This window comes from Centroberyx gerrardi, chromosome 9, assembly GCF_048128805.1.
Source record: "Centroberyx gerrardi isolate f3 chromosome 9, fCenGer3.hap1.cur.20231027, whole genome shotgun sequence".
Classification (NCBI taxonomy): Eukaryota; Metazoa; Chordata; class Actinopteri; order Beryciformes; family Berycidae; genus Centroberyx; species Centroberyx gerrardi.
This window is the reverse complement of record NC_136005.1, coordinates 29,957,012-29,979,268: the sequence shown is the minus strand read 5'-3', so window position 1 is coordinate 29,979,268 and position 22,257 is coordinate 29,957,012. Positions and strand designations below refer to the sequence as shown.

The 22,257-nt window shown below is 43.6% G+C and overlaps 1 protein-coding gene across 1 annotated transcript in view; it reads right to left on the bottom strand.

Moving 5' to 3' along the window:
- Positions 1-3,415: 3,415 nt before the first annotated feature.
- fnbp1l (formin binding protein 1-like) overlaps positions 3,416-22,257 on the bottom strand; it is a 38,674-nt gene continuing 19,832 nt past the window's right edge. Inside the window, exons 2-15 of the mRNA XM_071897706.2 lie at positions 19,548-19,663; positions 18,649-18,699; positions 18,213-18,360; positions 16,990-17,052; positions 15,742-15,846; positions 14,844-14,972; positions 14,611-14,757; positions 14,153-14,380; positions 9,545-9,654; positions 8,755-8,887; positions 8,180-8,274; positions 7,368-7,543; positions 6,253-6,290; positions 3,416-5,528 (exon numbers count right to left, since the gene is read on the bottom strand). Coding sequence (XP_071753807.1) covers positions 5,388-5,528; positions 6,253-6,290; positions 7,368-7,543; positions 8,180-8,274; positions 8,755-8,887; positions 9,545-9,654; positions 14,153-14,380; positions 14,611-14,757; positions 14,844-14,972; positions 15,742-15,846; positions 16,990-17,052; positions 18,213-18,360; positions 18,649-18,699; positions 19,548-19,663 — 1,680 coding nt within the window. The 3' untranslated portion in view covers positions 3,416-5,387. The remainder of the gene's footprint in view (positions 5,529-6,252; positions 6,291-7,367; positions 7,544-8,179; positions 8,275-8,754; positions 8,888-9,544; positions 9,655-14,152; positions 14,381-14,610; positions 14,758-14,843; positions 14,973-15,741; positions 15,847-16,989; positions 17,053-18,212; positions 18,361-18,648; positions 18,700-19,547; positions 19,664-22,257) is intronic.

Here is a 22,257-nt window from a genome sequence, read left to right as displayed (position 1 = left end):
GTAAGGGTGCCTGTTTGGGTCAAAAAAGTCTACCACCAATGAAACGGCACGCAAACACATGTACTTTTCATTGCTGCTTCTTTTATTAGAACAATATCTTGGGAGGGGGAGAAAAAAAGAGCATTTTGTTCACAAAGTGTCTGACAACATTCAACGTAAAAAGAGATGTGCACAACAATATGGAAAGAGAAGTACTGCCATTGGTTATTACAACATATACAACATGGTAAAAAGACACTTAATACATGGGTCTGACGTGTCGGTGTCCTGCGAAAAACGTCACGCACGCAAAAATCTGTACCTCCGGTCGCGATTAGATGCTGATGACGGCCGAGAACGGACTTCGCGACCCTGCGGCCGAGACTAACCGCTGGAAAAGAATGGTGAATATGTACAAAATATGAGGGAGTCGACTTTGTCAGAGGTACAATGTTTCCACAGGACACTGACGGTCCAGGTTAAAAACAAGAGGAATGTTGAGAAAGAACGTGTCTGGGGTGTTTGCTGGGTGGTGAAGTGAAACAGCTACGGAAGCCCATCCCTGCCACTCAATAAAATAAAAAACGATTAAAATAAAAAATCTTGGAATTCTGACTTTTTTTTTTTTTTGCACAAGAAAAAAAAAAGTCTGAATTTCGAGATACAAAGTCAGAATTCTGAGATCAAAAGTCAGAATTGAGTCGTTTTTTTATTTTATTGAGTGGCGGGACTGGGCTTCCATAAACAGCGCCACGCCCACAGGAGCTTGGCGGGCCTCAGTGAAGCACTGGTCGTACGAAGAATTCGCTGCAAATTCCTACTAGCATCTCAAAGCTAATCCGTTAATATATATATACTTTTTTTTTTTTTTTGCATAATATTCAGAATTACAGCACAGTGGCTATGATATGCAGCTCACAGTTTTCATATGTATATAAATGCATAGGGGGGAAAAAATCACTTTGAATGGGTTTGGTAAATTATGTGTCGAAGCCCCTGGCATCGTATTTTGCATCAGCACCTTTGATTTAAAGGGCAGTACACTCCAAGTGGGCCTACGAAGCAAACTTAAAGGGAGAAATTTAAAAAGTAAATGCAAACATTTGGAGTGTTCTGTCCATTTGGGAGTCTATTGCAGACACACAAACCTTTATATTGCTGCCTTTATGCTAATATCACTGCCATACCCATGAAATGCTATGAGGAGCCGAGGACAATCGCCTCCACCAGCCTTGAATCCGCCTCTCTGTCTGTGTCCGAGTGCGCTTTTACAATTACAAGCTGGGAAATTGGCTTAAAAAAAGCCAAGGGGAGAGAACAGTGTGACTGCATTTCCACTGGAACAGAAAATCTAATTTGTAACACTTAACTGCAACAGGTCTGATGTTTTCATCACTTTGAAAAGAGGCCAAAAAAAAAAACATGTTGTTTCCTCCCCTGTTTAGAAAACCGAGAGCAGATAAGCTCTGCGGAACAAAAGTGTTGGGAAAACAGATGTAGGAACTGCAACCATTTTGCATCCCCGACTGAATTAAACCCGACGCTTACGTGCAAGGGATGCAAAATGGTCCGAGGTGGGAGCTGTGACGTCAAGGGGAAAGCGAAAGGACAGGGAAGGTTCAAGTAAGAACGTTATCTACAGTATCATTCTGTACATTTCACAGCTTCAAAATGAACAAACACAGGTTTCAGACGACCTCGAGGAGAGAGGGATCATCAGTGGCGTTTTTTTGTCCTAAAATCAGATCGAAATGGTATTACGCTTTAGGAACCACCGGCGAGGCTCCAAAAAACGACCCGGAGACGAAGATAAAACGAGATCGGAATGAGCGGAAACATCGAGACGATCATGGAAAGAGGAAAATCATGCAAGAGAAAAGAGAAAGTTGGGGGTCATTGCTCGTCAAGGAGTTACAAAAGAGTATAAAAAAGCGGAGAAAATGATTAGAAAGTTGTTTTTCTTGTTCACGCGTGACTCTCACACCGGCAGAGACCCGTCCATTCACTCCGTTCGTTTATTCATATTCAAACGCTATAGTACTGTAAGGGCAAAGTGCATCGGTTCAATTCAAACCTTATTGTCTCCGAAGAAGAGAGCGGCGGTTGCTGCGGCTGTGATAGGAGCTCCCGCCTGTCAATCAAACAATTTGAAAAAAAAAAAAAAAATCCTAAAAACAATCACCGTGGAAACACATTCAGCATGACGTAAAAAGATGTTATTAATATGTACAAATCATTCAATGGTAAAAACTAACCACATGCATATAAGCGCGATATGCATGTGTGTGTCGTCACATTCACAAAATACAACTGATTTAATGGGGGGGGGTGGGGGGTGGGGGGGTGATGTCGGAGATGCAGCTGTCAGTCACCAGGAGGCGGGGCTGGGCCCAGGTGGCTGATGGGAGATGGAGTCGGCGGGCACCAGCAAGGCAGACACATCCAGGTGTGTGCGTGTGTGTGTGTGTGTGTGTGTAGAATAAGTGTCCCCCCTCATACTAAAAAAAGTTTTAAGGCAGAGTCCAGACTGCGACGGCGCCGGCACTCCTCTTTGTTTCTTCTTCTTCTGCTGCGTTTATTGAAGTCGCCCAGTCCTGCCTGAGTGGAGCTGAGCTGTGGTGTAGAGTGGTGAGGGAAGGGCGCCATCTGCTGGTCCACTGGTGGGATCGCAACCAGGAGGAGGGGAGGAGAGGAGAGGAGAATAGAGGAGAAAAGAGAAAAGAGAGGAAGAGGAAAATAGAGAAAAGAGAGGAAGAAAAGACAGGAGAGAGGTGGAGAGGTCCTGCTATCTGCCTACCAAACGGCTCTGAGTTCAACCATGGTGCTGTTAGGGAGTCAGCATACAAACATACATACACAGATCATACACATGCTGGACACACACTAGAACACACACACACACACACACACACACACACACAAGTGGAACCACAGTCCGAGATGCGATGCGATGGGAACGCCCGATCACGTTTAGCGCACGCTCACGACACGCTGATGACATGCTGTATGAGTGTGTAGGTGACACATGAAGGCAGGCATGAGGAGCAGAGTGGCTCAGGCAGGCAGGCAGGCAGACATCACCAACAGAGCGCAGAGGAGGATCATGAGAATGAGCTGGAGCTGGAGAAGAGCGCTGCTGTTGTTAGTGGCTACCAATTATTACACGGTTCTAAGACAATAAATGATATTAGTGCCTGTTCTTAGCAATGAAGCTGTCTAGTCTTCTACCTAATTTACCCAGAACCCACCCCTCTCCCTCTACTAGTGGTCCTGCGACCCAGAATGCTTTGCTGGTCATGGATGTGCGAGCATGCAGACATGCAAACCTGCCTCCCATCCCACCTCTACCTCTCTTTCCCTCTCTTTCCCTCTCTCTCTCTCTCTCTCTCTCTCTCTCGGCCGCCCCCCCCCTTATCTCCACCACCACCGATCAGCAATCAGCGTGAGCCCTCCACCAGCCAATCAAATCGCCCGGCCACCCTGCAGCCCTCAGGAACCTGCGGTCACATAGAGGAGAGAGCAAGTTAACTCAAACGCGCACACTCACAGATACAGGCACACACACACACACACACACACTAGGAGGTCTTAGTGTTTTAACAGAGTCACAGAACACAGCTGTTCCTCAGGAGAGACTGCATATTTACCGCAACACATTACACAGTATTACAGAGTTACTCTCCGCTGTAAAAGAAAAAAAAATTCAAAAATGCAAATGCTTTTGCCAGGAAATATTTCTTCTATCCAATACATGATGCAATATTTGAAATGACTCTTTGTTTAGAGTGGATAAATGGCAGTTTTACTGTGAACGAACTGCACTGAAACTGAACGGTCCCCAAAAAACAGCGTTCAGTTCTGTCTCTGACTGCATCTCAGGACTCAACAAAGCAGAGCCATAGATAGAAAGAGTTTGGCCAGGTTGTGCTACAGATAGACACAGAAAATCTATTTTGTTAGTTAGTTTATGTTAATGTTTATATAGGCTATTTGTCTGCCTCCACTGGCAATAGATTGTACATTTATAAGAACTGGCAATTCTAAGAAATAAATAGACTGTTAGCTGTACTGTGTAAGTAACCTGGATTGTCCTCGTTTAAACTAAGAAGTGTTGGCTGTGATATAACAATATTTTGCATAATAGCACTATGGTGAGATGGATAATATTCAGCTGGCATAGTTGCTTTGCAGCAGCTGTGAGGCTGGATTATGGGGATCACATGGCTGCCAATGAAAACTGCGATGGCCAAACTGCTTTTATCAATGACTCCTGAGTGAAAAATTGACCAAGAACAATATATGAACAGATAACATACGTGATATGACAATGAGACTTGGGGGGGATAAACATTGCCACATTTCTTATGAGCTCCTTTAACTGATTAAACCAACTTTTTAAAAGCATTTTCATACTGTATTTACCACTGGAACTTGAATTTTACAACTTTTTCAAACCTGAGGCTGTGCTCCACAAGGTTAACAAGTACAACTCTAAACTTGGCTGTGGACTAAGAGGCTAAATTAGCTTCGGCCCAACTCTAATGCTAACCTTGGACTAACTGTACGATGTGAAAAAGGGCTTTTCTACAGTTGGATCCTGTATAAAAACTAGATCCTTTGGTGATGTTTATCCTGAAATTTTAAAACAGTACATAGTATTATTGGGGCTGAATCTGGTCAAAATCTGGTAGTGTTGTTCCAGCTCTAGTGTGATGGCGGAGATAACACACACATCCGCACACACACACACACACACACACACACACACACACACACACACACACACACACACACATCAATCAGACAGAGAGAGATAAAAACAGATGAAATCAGATCATGTCTTATGTTTCAAATCACGTCAACGTATCGATCCAAGGAGCTTAAAATCTTCTCTTCGTCTTAAACATCTCCGTCTAAAATACAAAAAATTAAAACAACAAAGAGTAAAAACAAAAGCAAAATCATCACTGAAATATTAAATAAGATGATCTTGAATGCTTTGATCGATAAGAAGTGGCGCAGCCTTGACATGGGGCTCGAAAGAGCAGTGGGGACATCTCTTTCACACACATAGAAAACACCTCATGTACAACAAAGTCGCTCAAACACCATCAAATAGGATTTCCCCCGTTTGTCCATGCGCTCAAACACTCAACACTGTCCCGGTCCCACGGATACGAAAAGGGAGGACGAGGACAGATGGATACGGGGACAGAGGAGTGGAGGGATAGAAGGATGGAGAGATGGGATGGAAAAAAAAGAACGGGGAGACAGATGAATGTCCAGGTGTTCGGATGGATGTCGTGTTTCCTTTTCCAGTGTCATCTTGAGAGGGAAAGAGAAAGCAGGGATGGAGAGAGGGAGAGAAGGAGAGAGGGACGGCTGAAAGGAGAGAGTGCAGTGTAGCTTCAGATGTAGGTGACGGCACCTTTGCTGTTTTTCTCCATGGTGATTTCGACGTAGGAGGTGGGAACGTAGCCCTCCTCTCCGCTCTGCTTCCTCGCCCTGGTCCAGCCGTCTCCTTTATCCTCCTCTATGATGTACAGCACCTGCAGCCAATGGGGAATGACTGGTTATTAACAGAATACACTGAGTTTTGGGGAGATCGGCCCATTAGTAAACTTACCCGTTAAGTGACGAGAACACAGACACCAAAATCATCCATGTGTCCCCGGTAGATCATTGGCTCTGGTGCTCCATGCTAACACTTTAGCATCCACTATGTTGAGTGATAGTAGGTGCCTAGCATTACCTCAAAAGTGAAAAAATGAGAACTCATAGCTAAATGCTAAGTAATCTTAAATTATATGCAGCTAAATCTGGCAGTTTTGTGCAGGAGATTAGCAAGATTTACACAAAATCTGATATAAAAACAACATACTGTTTTGAAATAGCAGGGACTACTTTCCGTGTTTCCATAGGAAGTGAAGGTGGTGGATGATGGGAGACAGCTAAAAATCACTGAGCTGGATGAATACATGGTAACTAGTCGCCTACTATCACTCAACCTAGTGGATGCTAAAGTGTTAGCATGGAGCACTGGAGCAAATGATCTACCGGGGACATATGGATGATTTTGGTGTCTGTGTTCTCATCACTTAATGGATAAGTTGACCATCAAAGCCAAATCAAATTTTAAAATGTATGTCATGATATCACCGCTGAAGTTAAATGTGCGTCTTCAACACAAAATAATTAGCAAAATAATAAATGAGAAGAACTATTAAGAGATAATTCAAAACAGCTGAAAAATATAATGTGTTGCTGCATCACCTCATCTTCTGCCATCACCAACGTCCCCTCGTTCTGACCTGAGAGTCAAACAAACCACAGTGAGTGAGATTACACACACACACACACACCAAGATCAATATTTGTGTGTCGAGATCAATATTCGTGGTATTTTATTTTTATGTAGGCGTACATAAACATGATATCCTGTTTACAATGACCACGATAGCCTCTTATCTTATTAGGAGAAACACAAATAAAATAGAATATACTGATATATAATCCAGAATAGAGGGCTCTCACAAGACATAACATGCTTTTTGGCAGCCACATTGGCCGTACTCGGCCAACTCAACAATATCCACTAGACATGGTTAATTTCTGTGCTGTTTTTGACTGGAGACTGATCAATTTGTCACTGATACATCTGATTGATTTTGTGTTAGATAATGTCAGCTAGCTATGGTTAGCTAGCTAACCATAAGCTAACTGTCACCGTTTTATTGTATTATTTGTAACTGTTACTCTTCTTTGTAACTGTTACTCTTCTTATCTTTTATTTTATTTTATCGAAAGCAATTTGTAACTTTGTTTTGAAAAGTGCTATATAAATAAAGTTATTATTATTGTATACACATATGATTTGCACAGTAGATAACATAGATAGTAGTAGATAAGTAGTAGATAACATTAGGTGGCTAGTAGCTAGTACTGGCTAGTAGTTGCATGCTAGCATTAACATAGTGCTTTTTCTAAGTTAGCCTGCTGGCTAGTTAGCTAGCTAACAAAGCCAAAAACCAACAGTGTGTTCAGGTTAACTGAGCTGACTCTTCTCAAGCTACATGTTTTTTTGGAGTAGAAACTAGGGCTAAAGTCAAGACAGTTTACTCACAGTAATCACAGTAACTTTTACCTTTTACCAGACCAAATGGCGTGTATCCTTTCAGATATCTCATGTTTTCTAGCTCAGTTGTTATAGGTTTAAACATTTTTTTGAATCTTTTTTCAGATATCTCTCTTTCTCTATCTATCCCGGTTGTTATAAATTTAGCTGCTATCTCCACACAGCCAATTCTCCAAGATGGCGCCACCTGCGGCTGCTGGGAGATTTCCGCCACCGCCGTAAAGCCTCTGTATTGTATCCCTGGCGTCCTTACCGTCGAAGGAGTAGAGCGCCTTGCAGTGCCCGATGACGGGCAGCGGGTCGTCGTCGTCGAACTCGTCGTCAAACTCGTGGGGGTCGGGGTTGGGGGGTCCGGGCTGCGGGGGGCTGGAGTGGTGGTGGGGAGTGTGGTGCTCCTGACTGGTGTCATCTGTATAACTGCCCTCAGGACTACATGGGAAGAGGCAGCAGAGACCAGTTTTGAATTTGCATAACTAAAATACGGCACTGCTGCTTGGTAAGATAAGATAAAGATAAGATGAAAGTTAAACGATCACCATGGGGAAATTGGGAATATCAGCAGGAATGTTAGTGATGATTCAGACAGCGTTGAGATGTCTACTTTCAAAATGTAATTTGTTATGTAATACCTGCAATCTAATCAGTGTTGTTTTCACTAACTGATACAGATTACAGTTACCAAATGAAGAATTTGGTTCCATAATGAGATATCCACCATGTGATGTTTGTTGATCACACCAATCCAAAACAAATTACAGTATGATACGTTTTAAAGGAGTCAGTAACTCAAAGTGTTGTTGGTTGACAAAATGAGAACATGTTTACAGACTGGGTTTTCTATTTTGTAGAGATAATCAAAGATTAATTACTGGTAAAGACTCCAAAATGGATATAAGAAATGCTTTGATTCTGTAATCTGATTACTGCAACCCACTTACATGTCATCCATCACTACCTGATGTTTAAATCCTTACATTGTACAACTTTCTGCCTCTCTCTCTCTCTATGTGTGTATCTGTGTGTGTAAATGGGTGTGTTTGTGAAGGTATGTGTGTGTGTGTGTACCTCTCTCTGCCCTGAGGAGTGTGATGGTGGTTGTCGGCGCTGTGTCTTCTGTCTCCTCTGGAGCTCTGCTTTCCCTCTACCTCCGATAGCCAGGACTGGAGACAGAAAGAACGAAAGAAAGAGAGAGAGAGAGAGAGAAAGAGAGAGAGAGAGAGAAAGAAAGAGAGAGATACTATTATGTTACTGAGTAAGAAAGAAATAGTGGATAATTCGTAGGATGCAATGCAGTGTTGAACACACACTGTTTAAGACATTATTCCTCCAACCGAGGCTCTAGTCGGGTCCTGTGCTTGGCCAGAGTGCAGTTACTCCAGTTGACCAGGAGGTGGCGCTACCATCAGCACCAGTTAGCCACCGCCAGAGGCTGTGTAGATCAGGAATTAGATAATACTCTCCAGGAAGGAGAAAAAAAGCTGATCTCTGAAACTCTTACTCCCTTTCTGTCCTCCCTCTATACCTCATTCTTGTGTCTTTCAGACCGATGTTGTTCCATTTTACACATTTTTTAGGCTGTAGATGTCTTTACTTCCTCATTCCCAAACTCAATTTACCTAGCGATTCCCAACCCTCCGTACCTCGTTCTTGTGGATTTCGGAGCGCAGCTTCTCCATGTTGCACATGGTCTCTGATATTTTGGGCTGCAGGCTGCTGGGGTCTCCCATCTGAGGGTTCTTCTCATAGACGTCCTTCATCTTGTTCAGGGCATCTCTGACGGGCACACACACACACACACACACACACACACACACACACACACACGGGATTTGACACGTCTTAACAATCATATGCACATCATACTAACAAGTGATGAACATCCACATTAACACGGTACTTATCCTTGGTGCTTTGTGCCAAAAACAACTTTTGTCCCTTGTCGCCCACTCTGTTCCCTGCAGTGATTTTCATCCCAGTTGCCAATCAATCATCCCTACTGATGGCAACAGGCAGTTGCTGCAATAGTTGTATCATAGCTTCAGATTGGCCCATTTCTTGCTGAAGCTCCTTGCTGGTGGTTAGTGCTGTGCTTAAGGGATAAGGGTTAGGGGTTAAGGCCAGAGAGTGACGCTGCAAGAGAGACCCTTCTTAACAAGTCATTTCATCTAGTTTTGAGTGTTAAAATCTTTTGTTAAAGTGGAAAAAATCTGCCAATGGGATGAGGGATGGGATAACTTTCCAATACTAATCAAGTTGCTTCAAAAGAATTCTTAAATCAAGCGCGATCAAGAGTGACCTTCTTTATTCTGCTTGGTTTCAAGATACTGACAGTTGAACAAATGAACCTCAGACTGAACAGGAGATGACTTAAGATGGACTGTTTTTTTTTTGCAGTGTATGGTCAGGACTAAGCTAGTACCACTGCTGTACCTCTGATCCACCTCTTTCTGGAGCTCCTTGCTGAGCTCGTCGATCCTCTGCTGCAGCCTCTTCCTCCTCTGCTCCGGGGGTAGGTGGCTGAAATCCTCCAGGGACGGAGCCTGGTGGGGGGAAAACAGCATCAATATTTCTGCAAGCGCTACACTGAATCCTTCCTAACTCTGTAGCGTGAGGGAGGGAGTCTGGGAGATATAAAACATGGTATGAAGATTACTTTAACTGGATGGTGTGGATGGATTTTTCCACAGGAAAGACCTACCAGACACCGGGTGTTTAGAACAGCAAATGTAAAAGCTTTCATGAAGTGGATAGAGGTTGAATCACTATTGTGTTGGCAAAAGAAAGTAAAACCGACATTTATCTTGTCTATGAAAATGAGAAATGATTACTTTAAAGAACTGAATGCTGCACGAAACCTTTCCAGGATATGTAGGGAACATCTTATTTAGAATCGATAACCGTTAATCCTTCATGTCAAATTTACAACCCAATTTTCCCACAGGGATCATGTAAGTTCCATCTTATCTTAAGTACAGACACAGCATACTGTAGTTGACTTTAAAACTCGAGTGGCAATACACATCTTGTTACCTTACTCGGTGAACACACACAAAACCTCAAGAATTATTCATCTAAAACTAGCAAATTCTGACCCTAAATGTATGTGGGTGCAACACAGTTTTAGAGGTTTAATCTAGTCATTATATCTGATAGAGAGCGGGAAAACAACTACTTGTAACTGGGGAAAGGACCGATAGCTAACTATTACTACTGGGTTTCCATACTGGATCCTATGGGAGTCATCTATGGTCATACCGGTAGTTCCTATAGGCCTATATGGTGAGGAGACATGCACTAACACCTACACTGCTGGGTCTACTTATTAACTCCACACACACACACACACACACACACACACACACACACACACACTTACCATCTTGACCGACCACTGAGCCATAATGCATTAGCCATGCAAGTTAAAGAGACAGACAACATGGGAAGCTTGTTAGTCAGTCCGCCAACAAGCCTGTCGGTCAGCAAGACAGCCAGCCAGATATTCAGTCATGTCATTAAAGTCAGTCAGATCGTCAGTTAGGTAGTCTGATACGGGTTCCCACTGTGGCCCTAATGTCAAATTTCATAACATTCCATAAGTCAGAGTGCCTCCATGGCCTAAAAATTTTATTCCTTCCTTGTTTATTAAAGGAAAAGTCCACCTTACAACACTTGAACACTGTTAAAAACAGCTACTGGCTATGCTTGAAGGCATATTTTTTTCTTATTCCCATCACTATTGTGCTCTCCACCTCCATGCGTAACCCACAGTTGAATGCAACATGTTCACATACGTTCTCTGGAGGCTGTCGAAAGGCATTCTGGGAAATGTAGGAAATCACTAAGTGAAGTAGAAGCAGATGAGACAGCACAAACTGGCAATAGAAGAGTATCTGAGGGTGGATTTTTCCTTTAATGTCCACAAAGTCCATGAGCAGTGGAAACCCTGTCAGATAGTCGGTGCATCAGCCAGTCAGTCAGTCCGGCAGTCAGCCAGCCCCTGTGTCAGCCGGTTCCTCTGACGGCTATTAGACAGATTAAACCGGCTACTTAAAGACCGGCCAATCGCAGATGGTGCTGACAGAACCGATAGGAGCAAAAGCCAGTCAGAGTTTTGGCTCGGCACCGAGTCGGGCGTTATTGACGAGTTCATGTTAGAAAGCGGACAGCTCTGCTTCACAGCGTACTGACAAAGTGTTAGCAGAGGCCCGCGAACACACACACACACACACACACACACACACACACACACACACACACACACACACTCACACACACTCACACACACAAAACACACACCAGTGCAAACTAGAGCCAGGCCAACATCAGGCAAACACCTGATGCCGCAATTTCGGCCCTCCCTCCCCACACACCATGGCAATCGCAAACGCCAAAACCCTCTAAATCCTTCCCCACACTTATCAAACACACACATAACACACTGTCAATCACCAAGGATCCTCAGGCTTGTGATTGGAGGGAAAACCTGTCTCGTAAATGAAGGGAGAGGAGGAATCACAGGGAGGGGAATAGAAAGAAAGAGAAAAAAATGAGAGAGGGAACAAGGATGGGACAAGAAAGAGACACAGAAGGAGCGAAGGAGAGAAACGGTAGAACAGGGCATCTGCAAGTTTCATGAAGTTGAATTTAAGACTTTATGAGACCTTTTTAATGAAATAAACATGAAAATCACAACATTTTTAAGACTTTTTTTAAAGATTTTTAAGAATTTAAGACTTAAAAAGCTTCATTTAACTGCATTCAAGAACTTTTGAGGCCTTGAGAGTTTAGATCATTTAAGACATTTCAACCTGCAGACACCCTGGAGAAACTAATCAAACCGAAAACCACATCAACCCATCACACTCCAACACGACGCTACTTCCTGGCTCACCCCTCTCCTCAGGCCCCTCAAGGCGGGAAGTCTGGGTACTGTAGTCTTTATCTCAGACAGACAGTAGCCCACGGGGTCGGAGCTGAACCGGGGCGGAGGGGGGAGGTGGGCGGCGGGCCGGGAGGAGGAGGAGGAGGAGGGAGGTGGAGGGGGAGGAGAGGAGGAAGGGGACTGGCGGGGGGGAGGAGGAAGAGAGGACAAAGTCGGTCAGGTCAGGGCTGCACGTTCTTTGGATTTGCGTCGTGAAAAATTATTTCCCACAAATTAAATTATAGCTTTGAGTCTTAGCTTGGAGAGAATCGGTCATGTTCAGTTCCTAGAATGTAGAAAAAACATTAATTTTGACTGGTATTCCCTTTTTAACCTCTTTGGAACAGCAGCTATTATGGGTGAAACAGCATAGATCATTATATAATAATAATATCAGTTTACATGGACATTATTAACAGGGTTCCCACCATTGCCCTGATGACTCTTCAACGACTTCCCATGACTAAAACCATTGATTCCTTCCTGGTTTGTTAATGTTGTTTTTCTACATTTTCTATTTGTAAAATGCCCTGATATTCCCCGACTTCCACAGAGAATTGATCAAATTCCCAGACTTTCCCAGTCTGGAATATGCCTCTCTAAATTCCATGACATTCCATAAATTCCAGTGGGAGGAACCCTGTATTAATCAGTCAAACTAGTATCCAGGTAGACACACACACATATGCATATACACGCAAACACACACCCTATCCATCAGGTTCCTGGTTATGCGAGGCGGCCGGTGACACCGACACAACAGGCCGACGGGGTAATGATTAACCAGCATGGTCTTTATGAAGAGGGCAAGGTCCAAGGAGTGGAAACGGCGGAAAGATGACAGAAACCTCCCGCTGAAAAACTGACCGAGAATGCGAGTAGGGCGCAAGAGAGAGCAACAACATTAAACAGCGGCCGCTAATTTGTATACACTTTCCTTAACAAATTGGTGCCGCCGAGAGCCGAAAAGGGAGAAAGAAAGAGGGTGATGGAGGGAAAAAAAGATGCGTGTCCAGGATGTGAGTGGCTATAAAAGCTCCATCTGTGTGATGCTCAGCTGCAGGGTGGGGATTTTATTATGTAGCATAGCTGCAGTGACTAACCATGATAAGTCTATGAGGGAGGGATGGTGCTTTGTTCCTCACATGACTTCTAGATAGTGAAATGACTGTATCAGCCAAATGAGTGTGAACTCATGTGAGTGATGTTGGTGTTTCAAAACTATTTTTAAAGGCACTTTCCACATCTATAAGAGCCCTCCCTCATAAGGAATTCTATTCATTAATAATGCTAATATGAACACGTAATGCCTGCTGATGTATTATGTCAGCGCTCATAAAACGATAGAAACGCATCTTAGAGTGAATTCTAAGTACAAGCCTCCTATGAATGTTTATGACCCGTTGTCTCAGAGGTTGTGTTGTTAAGCATGGCCGTACGGAAATATGATTGGATTATAATTCCAGATGAGTGCGCTTAAGTGCACTAAAGATATGGTAGTCATAGAAAGTGCTGCCCATTTCTGCTTTATTAGGTAGCGCACAGTGGAGGGAGACAGGATATGATACACAGAGAGAGAGAGAGAGAGAGAGAGAGAGAGAGAGAGAGAGAGAGAGAGAGAGAGAGAGAGAGAGAGAGAGAGAGAGAGAGAGAGAGAGAGAGAACTGCTCTAGTCTCATATTCTGTTTTAAAATCTTGTTTTTTCTTAAAACGTGAAAAATGATGGGGTCAGATACTTCCACTGGTTTCCAATGCAGTTTCACTTACTTAAGTATTTTTTATTTTTTTTTAAACAATAAGGCAGATCACTCCACTGGTATCAATAACATGACACTTGATTCAACAAAATTGTTGAAAAAAAAACTTGATTTGCAATGGAAACCAGTGCAATTATCTCAACCTACTGTCAGTTTTTTTTTTTACTTATTTTAAAAAAATGATGATGATGAGTCGGACTCCTATGCCCCGATGTAGTGGGTGTATGTGATGTCATGTTAATGTGGCTAGTTTATGGCACTTCTGCTTCATTAGACAAATGACAGTGGAAAGTGACAGGAGAAAGTAAGTTAAGGAGAGAGTAAGCAGCTTATGAGCGACCCAGACCCCTCGTACTGTACCTTTGGTTTCTTCCCAAACAGCCAGAGCTTGTTCTTGGCTTTGCCCATGGGGTGTTTCGGGTCGGGTCGGGGCCCGGGGCCCCCCTCTCTGTCTCTCTCTCCTTTGGGCGTCGCGCTGATCGTCCCGTCGGAACCCGTCCTGCTCAGATTCTGACTGAAGTCCTCGAAGGGGAAGTCGCCCGGCGGGTCGAAGCCCGACTTGAAGGACTCCACCACGATGGACGAGTCCTGGGAGGGAGGGAGGGAGAGAGGGAGGACAAAAAGAGAGGGGAAGGTGGAAGGAGAGAGTGAGAGAGAGAAAGAGAGAGAGTAAAGAGAGGCGTACCCTTCCCTTCGCTCCTTCTCCATCCTTCCCCAGTAGTGACCATTCCCTCCAGACATTTTTTTGAACGCGACGGAGGTAACTCCCCTCTCTCTCCTTCCTTCCCTCCCTCCCTCCCTCGTTCCCTAGCACCTACCCTTCGCTCGTCGACGGCCTTGGCGGCGGACACCATCCCTTCCAGGCATTTGGAGATGATGGGGACGACTCTCCTCTCCACCTCGGCGAAGCTCCGGTACGTCTCTCCCAGCTTCACCGTCCGCCGCTCGTCCATGGCCTGCAGATTCTACCGGAGCGGAGGGAGGGAGTGGATTTAATACGAGCGAAAAGGACGATTCCTGCTGAGTTTTGTGGTATACGCCGTCGGCTTACCTTGAAGATGTGCGGGATGGCGTTGTTGAAATGTTTCCACTGCTCCGCGTTGAAGTTCTGCAGCTGGGCGGCGTACTCGTTCTTGCTCTCATCGGCCATGTGGGTCCGCAGGTAGAACTGGGATTTGGCCTGGAGAGCAATTAGATCGATACAAACATTATCTTGTGCGGATTTTCTCCCCGCCGTTTACAGAGACGGAGGTGGGGAAATTCACCATTGTGGTGTGGAAGAGGTTGGATGGAGGGGCAGTTCAGCAGTTTCTACTTCATTAGGATGCCCATTAGCGGATGCCTCAGAGACTGCTGGTCTAGCCTGGAGTCCAACACAACCACAAGGCAAAATCTAAACATATCAGATCATATGATTCTATGCCTTGAACATCTTATAAAAACAGAAAAACTAAAATCTAAACACTGAAGGTAAAGTTCAAAAATTTGCTTTAATATGGACATCAGGGTAAACGTCCAATACATCTCCACTCATGTAAATGTTTGCGGTGTATTTAGTAAAAAAACGTGTGCAATTATAAATGGTTATATGGAATGCGGGATGCTGCACTCTGATGTGACCTCTATTTGGAATGGATTATTTTCCTCCAAACTAACTAAATCCATTAAGTCTAATTACATAGTAAGTGTGGGGGGGGAAAAAGAAGAGCTATAATTTAAAGGTTATAGACATCAATTATGCGCTACCAATTTAAAGTAAAAAATGTTAAGCATTAGGGCAGCGAGATGGTTTTCGTTATCGACTTCTCCACACTGTAATATGGATTTAATATCATAAGATGAATATGAGGCAGCAGAATAGAGACGGTCAGCTTTTGACATTGACATTCATTTATTTCTGGATGAATGGATCATTTAGAGCAGTTGCGCTGCAGGTGGGACCTCCCTACCTTCTCCACCTCCGACTTGGTGGCGTTGATGTCATTATCCAGCCTATCGTAGCTCAGCTGGGACTTCTCCGCCTCCTTGCACTCCCTCTCGAACTTCTTTTTACTCTGAACGGAGAGAAAGAAAGAGAGAAGGAAGGAACAAACAGAGGGCACAGTGTTAATACAAGTTTCGTCTCCGTTCCTTATCGTTTTCGATCAAAGACGAGAAATAAAAAAAAGCCGAATGGGGCGAGAGAGGGAAAGAGAGATGTAGAGGAAGGGAGAGAGGCGAAAACAGAGGAGAGAGAGAGAGAGACAGAGCTAGACGAAGAGAGAGAGATAGTTTCCTTCCTGCCAGCCCATCTGGGTTGCATTAGCAGTGAAGGAAACACAGAGAATAGCTGAGACATTACAGTGCAGTACAGTCACTAGGTAGTCACTATTAAAGATATACAGACCACACACCAAAAAATCTTTTTTTTTTTTAAAGTAATGTAACATAAAAAGACAAAAAATGTGACTAGACACTTTTTATTTTTTTATTTTTTGGGGAATTTAACATTTAACAACTTTTCAGGTCTTATGTAATTGTGGTGTTTATTAATATGCCTTGTAATGAGCAGGTTATCGCAAAAATAACCCCTCAGATGCAATTTCATTGAGTCAAAACTGGACAAATGTAATAGGTGATCTCACTCTGGAGCCATCTGGGAGCCAAAAAGAAGGTTGTCAAGGGCCAAATGTGGCCCACAGGTCTTGCTTTGGAAAGGCCTGGTGTACACTAAAGTCTGTGTGTGTGTGTGTGTGTGTGTAGGTGTGTGTGTGTGTGTGTGTGTGTGTGTGTGTGTGTGTGTGTGTGTCTTGGCCCTGTCCCTGGTCCCTGTAGACCAGGCAGTGGGCCAGGAAGAAGAGAAGGGCCCTGCTGTCTTTTCACACTCAGGAACAAAAGCTTCAATATTATACACTGTATTTACTTGGGACAGCACACTATAAAAGGTGCATTCAACACTCCTTTTGATATGAAAACATATCATGACTTTTGGTTTATTCATTTCAGGATGCTATTTTTCCTTCACTAGGCGTTTGTGATATTATAGGGGAAACAATTAATCAGTATTTGCCCTGCAGTTACCTTTGTTAGCATTGCTTGCATTCCTCATTCAAACAAATAGGAAATAGGTAGTGCTGGCTGTTCCTTATAGGGAATATTTACACCAAGTCGTCTAGATCCCGCTTTCCATCCCTCCCTCTTCCTCCCTCCCTCCTTACGTTGTCCATCTGTTTCCAGCACTGATCCAAATACTGCTGGGCCTTCCTGCCCTCCTGTAGATGCTGCTCGTTCACGCACGCACGCACACACACACACACACACACACACACACACACACACACACACACACACACACACACACACACACACACACACACACACAAAAGAAACCATGTAGACATGGGAAAACACAGGAAAATACACATAAATATAGAAAAATTGAATGCACACACAAACAAACCAAAATACTGGATATAAAAACATACATGGCAGCCACAGCTACATGCAACACAATATCAAACCTCTAGGAAAAAAAAGGGCTCAGACCAGAGGCACAGATTAACTAGAGTTCATTGACCCCTGCAATAAAATGACATACTGAAGAGAGAGGAGACTGAATCCTCCATAGGAATATGCTGAAACCTAGTTATCGTGGTTATTGAAATGAAATGAGAAATAATATAACAGAAGCTGGAAGCAGCAAATGATTTGCAAATCTGGTTAGAAAAGTCCATGCTGAAAAGATAAGATGTATAATGTATGTTTGACTAAAATAAAATGATATTTAAAGCCTGGGTTGGGACGCAAAGTTGGGTTACATGAAGCTAGAAATGAATACCCAAATGACTCAGAAAAAATCAATAGTTTTCAGGTGGTAGGTATTAGGAAAACAAAAGATCAGGAAATTGTATTGAGGAAATATCCCTCTATCACGGATTAAACCCTAGCTGTGGTCCTACAGAGAGATAAGCGATGTCGATACAGTTAAGATGATTTTATTATACACCGGTAAACTGAAATTTGTCTTTGACTGTCTGCTAAGTGTAACATTTTAATATCGATAAATCACTACCACGGATTCAGACGTTAATATAATTATCGGAAACCAATGAGACTGATTTCTGAGAAGATCAACAGCTTCTACACTGCATTTTCCATTGTGAGCCACCAGGTCGGATTTGGAGGGAAATCTGCTGGATTGCTTTACGGCACAAAACAGGAAGAGGTTCTGTTCTTCCAGAGCAAACAGAGATAAAGCTTTCAGAGTTTCTGAGGACAGATGGTGGAAGGAGAGAAAGGCCGATGGAAAAACCACTTCCAACATGTTGATCCTCTTCAATGAAGACAAAGACGCCAGGGAGGTGGAGGGGGGGGACAGGCAGCAACATCCTCTTTGCAACAGAAAGCGATGGGGTTTGTGGGAAATGTGGCGTGTACTCACGTGTTTCCTCTCGGCTTTGAGGTCTTGGCCGTACCTCATCAGCTCGCCGTAGACCTTGTGGCCCATCTCCTCCGCCACCACCTCCCTCTGACCCGCATAGTCATTCAGCTCATTCAGGATGGAGTAGAATGACAGGCAGGATGTGAACCTGGACAACACACACAGTAAAATCAACGGTACCGGAATGATGATGAGAGTGCGGGTGTCGGAAGTCTGAATTCTGACTTGTGTCCATTTTTCTGACTTTAATCTCAGAATTCTGACTTTAAACTCCAAATTCTGACTTGTTTCCACTTTAAATTCTGAATTGTGAGATCAGGCCCAAATCCTCTTCTACAGAAAACACTTTGTCACAGGCCTTTTCTGCTTTTAACGTAAAAACAGAATAACCGAAGCGAGTGGAATGACTCTATTGCACTCTGTTGACTCAGCTCACCTTGGCTCCTCATCTTTAGAGCGTTTGGGACAGTACTTCTTTACCAAGTTCCTGTAAGGAAGGGAGGGAGGGAGTGAGAGAGAGAGAGAGAAGCAGACACAGAGATTAAAAAGACTGACTGACGGATAGAAAGACAAAAAATTACACAGACAGCCAGAGGCTCAGACACTGATCAATAGACAGGTAAACAGACAAGTAGAGGGTTAGGCAGGCAGTCAGGCACACACACACACACACACATATATATATATATATATATATATAGATATATAGAAAGAGGGAGGAGGGAGTGTATTATTAAAGATGAATCAAAGATTTAAACATCAAAGTGTCTGCCTGTCAATTCCCTCAGGCTCTGACAATACCGACTGCGGCAAAGAAGGATGTTAATGATTTAACTAGAAAGCAGAAGAGAGTGTGTGTGTGTGTGTGCATTTTCAACAACGAGAACAACTAGAACACACACACACACACACACACACACACACACATACACGAGAGCTGCATCTTTGATCGTTCCTCAGACATGCAGTAGCAGTGTATAATATACTCTGCAGGGATTTCCCTCTTTGAAATCAAACACACACACACACACACACACACACACACACACCAACAACCACCCAGGAGAGCGAAAACTACTGGGAATCTTCTACTTTTTGATCAGTCGAAGCAGACAGAGTGTGTGCTTGTCGAGTTGTCAGTGTGTGTGTGTGTGTGTGTGTGTGTGTGACACACACACTGACAACTCGACACACACACATATGGCTGTGTATCTGTGTATGTGCGTGTGTGTTCTGGCCTACCACAGCTGCATGGTGTCGGCCTCGATGTGTATGTTAAGTGTATCTGCCTGGGTGTCTGTGTGCGTGTGTGTGTGTGTGTGTGTGTGTCTCTACCGTAGCTGCTTGGCGTAGTTCTGCTCTATCTCCAGCCTCTCCTTGACAAACTTTGCGTAGCGCTCCAGGAAGTCAATCCCCCACTGACTGTGTTTGTCCAGGTTCTCAAACTGGTCCTGAGGAAAGAAAGAAAGAGGGGGGAGAGAGAGATAGAGAGAGAGATAGAGGGGTTATGGAGGGAGGGAGGGTAGGGAGAGGGAAAGAGAGACAGAGAGATAGCATTTTAAATCCATATGCATGGCATCACACTGATAAAACGGCTTGGGGAAAATCAGGTGCCATCATTGCAGTCATTTCTATGGGAATCCAGCAGTGAAAAGAGTCGGGAGCATGAAAACAGCCACGAAACAAGTTGGCCGACTGCAGCCGAGTTTCCATCCAAGCATTTTTATGCAAATTGCGATGCTTCGAATTAGCAAGGGTGAACGGAAACGGCAAAATTACCATAAAGTTTCCCAAGTACTGCAAAAACAAAAGTTTTAACCCCCCAAACCCTGGAAAGCAATCAGCAGGTAGAGGAACTGAATGAGAAATCTGTGTTTATACATTCACTTGGCAGTTGGATGGAAACGGCCAATATCTCAGTCTCTCTCTCTCTGTCTCTTCTTCTCCCCCTCTTTCTATCTCTCCGGTAAGTGGGATTAAAACTCAGGGTTACATGACTCAGCGGTCTGTCTGCCTGGGCATAAGTCCATACCAATACACACTAATAGATTGGAAGTCCTCCTGCCAGTGACTCAGCATTAAGAGCATTTCCTCTTTGCTGTATACACACACACACACACACACACAAACCTCCTTTCATCCCATATTCTCCTGTCCGTTGGTCTCATTTACATTTTAACACATTCACAGCAAATCACAATAAATCCCAGAAGAAGAATAAGCTTCAATTCGCATCATCAAGTGAGAAGCCTACAGAAACGCAGAAAAACTGGAAAAAAAACAAGTTTTTTCTTTCTCCTCTCACTCTCTTCTCCTGCCCAATTCCTCCTCTTCCTCCTCTCGTCGTTCCCTCCCTCCCTCACTTTTTCATAAGTCTTCATGATTACTGGCAGTGTGATCGGGAAGCCCAAAGGACAGCGGGAGATATTGGATGGATAACAGGGATAATGTCCCATTACAAAGGAATGGGAGTTGTGTGACTAAAAGAAAACAAGAAATGGATTATGTAATGATTTCTATCATGTTTTCCATCATGTTCTTCTGTTGTCTTCATTGGATGCTGTTCAGAATTGATATATTTGGTTATTTTATTATTTATTCTATTGCGTCATGAGATGCTATAAGATATGACACCATTACAATTCAATGTTCATTTTCTCCAGACATCTCCCCTTCTTCTTCATGTCAGATTGTGTAAGTAAGAATGTGTCTGAATTGGTGTGTGTGTGTGTGTGTGTGTGTGTGTGTGTGTGCATGTACATCTCCAGGGTAGATGGACTGACTACAATGGCTCTGCTCAACTGGAAAAACACCATCATTTACAGCCCCCTGCACACACACACACACACACACACACACCCATAGGGGAATGTAGCGGGTGATCTGTTGTCAGATGTCTATCTGTACTGACAACAAACAATCTCCACCCTCTTCCCACCGTGCTGCTGCTGCTGCTGCTGTGTGTGTGTGTGTGTCCACTCTACCACACTCTAAGAAGAAGACATTTAGTTTACAGACGTGATTTCTGGGTAATGCAATCTTTCTTTTGGAGGAAGGATTGAATGTATTTCAATGCAATGACCTCACAAATATAGAAAGGTGAGATTGTTTTATCAAGCCTAACACACTAACAAAATAAAAACAGATTGCGTTTTGTGTGTGTGTGCGCATGTGTGTGTGTGTGGTGGTGGTATCACAAAAGCACTATTAATTGCAAAAGGCAACATGAGGACAGAATGTTTTAGTGGTCCAAGCACGTAATTCTGGAACCCTATTGTTTTTGTACGGATTATTACTATGCCGCTTCTTCTTCTCCTTCTTCTTCTGCCCTAAAAGCATCTGGATCTCAGAAACCGTAAGAGCTACAGCAACCAAACTTGGCAGATAGGTCCAAAGTCTCAGCCGCTACTCAGGCGCCAAAAACGATTATTAGTCTAATCCAGTTGTGTCTTGATGATTTGAGGAACAAAATTACATTACTGCACTTTTGGCATCTTACATCAACATCTTGACTATTTTTAAGTGCGGGACATTCTAAATGAAATGTTTTAATGTCACAGATATGCCAGTACCCTATGATGTTTAACTGCAGAAACTGAAACTGCGATACCGATTAATAGTGCTGCCCTAGCTACCACTCTGTATGCTTCCAACTGCCTCTCTGTGTGTGTCAACAGAAACTACGGCCCGGACCGCAGCAGATAAGGGTTGGCAAGGGAAACACGAGACGACTGACCTCCTCGTCTGTCCGGTTATCATATTCTTCAAACATAAAGACAGCAGAGGGGCTTCCGAACAGCATATACATATTTACATACATATTTTATTATCATCTAGCCTATAGACCAGGGTGAGAAGTTAACTTTTGCCCCCTTGATGTGATTTTTAGGGGTATTTTGGTACTGCATATTGGCAAATAAACACTCAATTTGTACCACCAAGATTTGTTTTAACTTCTTTCCCACTGCTGGAAACTGGCAGCAGGCCTTCCAGAAGAAGTTGGAGCCGTTTCCCCCTCTCTGTCCCCAGCCAGTGCATCCTCCAC